This window comes from Brassica napus, chromosome C6 (assembly GCF_020379485.1).
Source record: "Brassica napus cultivar Da-Ae chromosome C6, Da-Ae, whole genome shotgun sequence".
Classification (NCBI taxonomy): Eukaryota; Viridiplantae; Streptophyta; class Magnoliopsida; order Brassicales; family Brassicaceae; genus Brassica; species Brassica napus.
This window is the reverse complement of record NC_063449.1, coordinates 14462828-14468191: the sequence shown is the minus strand read 5'-3', so window position 1 is coordinate 14468191 and position 5364 is coordinate 14462828. Positions and strand designations below refer to the sequence as shown.

Here is a 5364-nt window from a genome sequence, read left to right as displayed (position 1 = left end):
GACGAAAGTGGAAAATTTCAATTGATCGGAGTTTGGAAGTATATAATAAATCGGATCCGTGTGCTTTTATATCTACATAAACATCTAAAACTTCAAAACAAACAATCACGAAAGAAGTAAAATCCTATTTTGATCGGGATCGCGATTTTGGTCTTCTTCTTCACCGCATCCGTAAACAGATCTAACCAGAATCAGCTGATCTTCCAAGTATCTCTGAAGCAATCCCGCTTCTTCCGGCCCAGACCCGCCGCAGTTACATCCTTCCTCGCATCTCTGGAGCCGCAAATCATCTTCATCGGCGGATTTAGCGAACCATGGATGGCGATTGCGGAGGCGACTGAAGATCTCGGCGGCGCAGAGGAGAGGGATTGAGGCACAGAGGAGTGGGATAAGTAAAGGAGAACAGATGAGGAAGAAGACGATGCGGCTCCGTCGCGTGCGAAGCCAAAAGACGTCGGTTAACATAATAACGACGGCGCTTGGCGATTCATGGCCGGAATTGACGGAAATGCAGAGGTCGTCGTGCGCTGTACAATTTGGTCATCAGTGGGATTACAGAGAAGCGAAGGCCCATAACTTTTATGGTTTTGTATTCTAAAAGACTTTATTTGACTTTTTATGTACTCCTCTTTGCTGTCTTCATGTGGTCTTTTACTTCTTTACAAAATTTGAAGCATTCACAATACCGTAAGTCAGCTGTGTTCCACATATGGTTTAGCAAACTATCCGGATCGGAAAAACAGAACCAAACCCGACCCCAAGAAACTTATACCAACTCCAAACCGAAACTGTTAAAATAATGGATCTAAAATCTCAAATTTTAATAAAAAAAAAAAAACCAAAACTGAATCTGACCTAAACCAAAATATTTTGGATTTCAAAAAATACATTTTTTAAACAAAATTGTTAGTTTGGGCTTTCGAACTCGATTGGGACGCTATCTAAACATAAACCAACCACTAGACTACTGAATTTTTTATTTCAAAAAGAACTTGAATTAAGATTATATCTGATATATTAATTACTAGGGGTAAACCCGTCCTACAAACACACGCTTTGAGACAACGCCATTTCTACTTGGAAATATTTTATTTGTGAAGATGATGCTTACGGTATGTAGACTAATCTTTTTATGGTTGTAGCTGCACCGCCTTGAAGAGAGAGAGAAAATGCATTGAATGTGAAATCGTGGTTGCAATGGGTCGAAAGAGTTAATGATAGACAATCAATTCATTGCGTAACGGTTCTAGGGAGACGAACAGGAGATGAAACGATACCAAGACTTCTCTGATGTGCCCCAGTCCATGGATCAGTACATGGAACCAGCTCCGCATGGACATCAGGACGTTCTGAACAATTCAACCGAGGTTCATCCATCCAACCGTACCGATCAGACGGACCGAGCCGTGTACCGGATCGACCCGCGTTTGTCCGGAATGGAGTTTCGGCAGGAACCATGATCAGACGACCGAACTGACCGTAACAGAGCTCGTCTTTCCCGACCATCTCGACATTCTGAGGACAATAGTCGAGCCAGACTTAGCTTGGGTCGTGAAGAACCTGAAGACAGACATGGATTCTCACCCGGCGGACCATCCGGATAGTCCCGCAGGAGTCCTTATCGTTACCGCCGTGCATCTATCAGGTTCAGATGAACCTGGACAGTAATTGAAGGGTTTCCTTGACCAGAACGTGAACCGAAGGGTCATCTTTGACCAATCTGCATGGAAGACTGAGTCTTTGACTCATTAATAATATTCTAGTCAATGTTTCTATTTTATATGCCTTGTTTTCCCACCATTCTCTTTAATTCTCTTTGACTACAAGTAGTATAAATATGTAATCTCTTCCATGAATAAAATGAGTCTAAGTTTGAGTTTATTTTTTTGTTTCTTCTTTTCTCTGAGTGAGAGAGAGAGTTCTTAAGCTAGTTCATTGGTGTGAACCGGCTTGTTGATTTGGTGGTCAGCCAAATCATCTTTGTGTGTTGTTTGGTGGTTAGCCAACGCACTACATTCTTTCTTAGGTGGTTAGCCTTAGATCGTGGGTATATCAAGAGCCATTCCACATCTCTTGACGATCCTTTCAATCCTTCTCAGTTTCAGAAGTGACATTTGTCTTCTCGGTTCATATCCAACACCCAGCTAAAGTGATCCTTCCCGATTTAGGGCGTATCAAGTGGTATCAGAGCCACTTTGGCTGGTTTGTTTTTATTTCATCTTTTCATCTTCTCATCTCTCCACAAATTTCTTTTATTATTTCTTGTTGGATCTGGGCTGTACCTTTACTCCCTTGTGATCGCCTTTATAAAAAAACGATATAAAAAAAAGAAAAAAAGAGTTATCGTTTTAGGCTTGAATCACTTCTGAAGAGAAATCCAGGGGGAGCGGTGGAAGAGAAACTCTGCTGGCTGAAGACAAACCCAACCTTAGGACAATTAAGGCGGATCCACATAAAAATCTATTCATCTTTCTTTCTCTCTTTACCCTTAAAAGTTGTTTTGGGTTTTGATTGCTGAATTTTGACTGCCTATCATCCTTTGAACCAGTGAAAAGAACTCTGAGTGATCACCTAAAAATCGTGAGCTAAACACTTTGAAAGTGTGATGATTTTTATTTGCTAACTCTTTGGTTAAGTGTTTTTCAGGATGTTTGGACTTCACGAGAAATCAAAGCAGGCTTCAAAGCCACAACAAGACGTTTTTTATCCTTTTAAAACCGTGTTTGAAAAAGAGCAATTGATTTTTGGAGATAAGAAACATTTTGCTTCTAATGGGTTTGATTTTGTGCAGAAACAAAGAAACCAAAGGAAAAGACAAAACAGGTTAGATGATGATGAGAAGAGGGTCAAAAATGGTGATCGTTCGTTCACTAAAGCCAAGATAAGCAATTGTGATATGCTTGATCGGAATGAGCTTCAGACTTATGCAAGTTTGGAGAAGATGTTGCATAAGGCAATTTTTGCTATTCAGCAACTCAAAAAGAAGGGAAACGCCAACACTTCTTCTGCACCAAAACAGCATAATCTCAAACGAGGTAATCTTTCTTCTCTTTCAAATTCCAATTTGAAAACTAATGTATTTTCTTTTGATAAAAGCAAAGCTGTGAAAACCACAAGCAAAGCTCATTCTACCAGGTGCTTCAAATGCCATATGATCGGTCATTATGCTAACAAGTGCCAAAACCAGAAACCGTTGGTGACTTTGGAGAATGACAAAGTTGAAACCGAGCCAGAAAAAGAAGAACTTTCAGTCTCATTGCCGATTTTTGATGACTTCACAAATGAGCCAATGGAGGGGCTAGATGAAGAACAAATCTGTGGTCATCAAGCGAACCAAGAAGGATCTTCTTCCATTCAAAAACCGGACCAAACTTAAGGTGAGCATTGTGCTGATTATAATTCTTTTGCTTATAACCCTTTTCCTTTCAATGTTACAGATTTGAGGACAAATCTTTTTGAAGAAGGAGGGAATGATGTGCCCCAGTCCATGGATCAGTACATGGAACCAGCTCCGCATGGACATCAGGACGTTCTGAACAATTCAACCGAGGTTCATCCATCCAACCGTACCGATCAGACTGACCGAGCCGTGTACTGGATCGACCCGCGTTCGTCCGGAATGGAGTTTCGGCTGGAACCACGATCAAACGACCGAACTGACCGTACCAGAGCTCGTCTTTCCCGACAATCTCGACATTCCAAGGACAATAGTCGAGCCAGACTTAGCTTGGGTCGTGAAGAACCTGAAGACCATCCGGACAGTCCCGCGGGAATCTTTATCGTTACCGCCGTGCATCTATCAGGTTCAGATGAACCTGGACAGTAGCCGAAGGGTTTCCTTGACCAGAACGTGAACCGAAGGGTCATCTTTGACCAATCTGCATGGAAGACTGAGTCTTTGACTCATTAATAATATTCTAGTCAATGTTTCTATTTTATATGCCTTGTTTTCCCACAATTCTCTTTAATTCTCTTTGACTACCAGTAGTATAAATATGTAATCTCTTCCATGAATAAAATCAGTCTAAGTTGAGTTTATTTTTTTGTTTTCTTCTTTTCTCTGAGTGAGAGAGAGAGTTTTTTAGCTAGTTCATTGGTGTGAACCGGCTTGTTGATTTGGTGATCAGCCAATTCATCTTTGTGTGTTGTTTGGTGGTTAGCCAACACACTACATTCTTTCTTAGATGGTTAGCCTTAGATCGTGGGTATATCAAGAGCCATTCCACATCTCTTGACGATCCTTTCAATCCATCTCAGTTCCAGAAGTGCCATTTGCCTTCTCGGTTCATATCCAACACCCAGCTAAAGTGATCTTTCCTGATTTAGGGCGTATCGTTCTATATCTAAGGAATCATCATCACTATTCGTCTCAAATAGTTCTCCTGAAACTCCATTGTTGGAGATGAATGAGAAGTCAATGAGCACGACGAACCCTTGATGTCGACGACCCAACTATTAAAGAATATGTATGGAAGTATTGGCTTAAGTATTTTTTTGTAACAGCCCAAATAAAGATCATCGCAGCCCAACAATGTAAAGCCCAACAATGTAAAGAAGAAACCTGATTTAAATTTTGACACGTGTCACTCTCTCCTTCCCCTATTTAGTAATGGGGCAGAAGAAGGTGAGAGAAAAAGTGTACTTTATATTAATAGATATAGATTTAATATGTCTCCTGAAACTCCATTGTTGGAGATAAATGAGAAGTCGATGACCAAGACGAACTCTTGATGTTGACCTCCCCAACTATTAAAAAATATGTATGGAAGTATCGGACTTAAGTATTTTTTGTAACATCCCAAATAAAGATCATTGAATCCCAACAATGTAAAGCCCATAGGTAAAGCCCAACAATGTAAAGCAGAAACCTGATTTAGACTTGGACACGTGTCACTCTCTCCTTCTCTTATTTAGTGATGTGGCAGAAAGAGGAGAGAGACAAAGTATACTTTATAATAATAGATAGATATAGATTTAATATGTCTCCTGAAACTCCATTGTTGGAGATGAACAAGAAGTGTTGAGATGAGCTGAGTAATAAGAACAGAAGAGAGGATAGGGTGAAGGAAGAGAAGAGAAGGTAAGCTTGGGCTGAATGAGAGAGTTTAGGTCGACCCTGGCCGTACAGGCCGTACCGTCCGTACGATCTAGGACGACATAAACCTCGACCAAACATTTACTAAGTTACCCGAGTAACTTATGTGAAGATAAGAAACTACCTTAGACTTTGTGGGATGAATCAGACCGTTGGAAAGGATAAGGGAGAGTCTTGGACAGGCTGGCACAGCTGGAAAGTAAAAGCAAAAGCAACATCTAGCTAGGAGATGTTTAAAACGTGTGGAGAAGGCAATTGGATGGATTTGA

At 40.7% G+C, this 5364-nt stretch overlaps 1 protein-coding gene across 1 annotated transcript; it reads right to left on the bottom strand.

Moving 5' to 3' along the window:
• LOC106424804 lies at positions 1 to 734 on the bottom strand. The gene has a single exon (XM_013865553.3). The coding sequence runs from the start codon at positions 463 to 465 to the stop codon at positions 106 to 108; it is 360 nt and encodes a 119-aa protein (XP_013721007.1). The 5' UTR covers positions 466 to 734; the 3' UTR covers positions 1 to 105.
• Positions 735 to 5364: the final 4630 nt, after the last annotated feature.

Excerpts from the sequence above, each read along its gene's own strand:
- LOC106424804 (XM_013865553.3), bottom strand. The coding sequence starts at position 465 with ATGTTAACCGACGTCTTTTGGCTTCGCACGCGACGGAGCCGCATCGTC.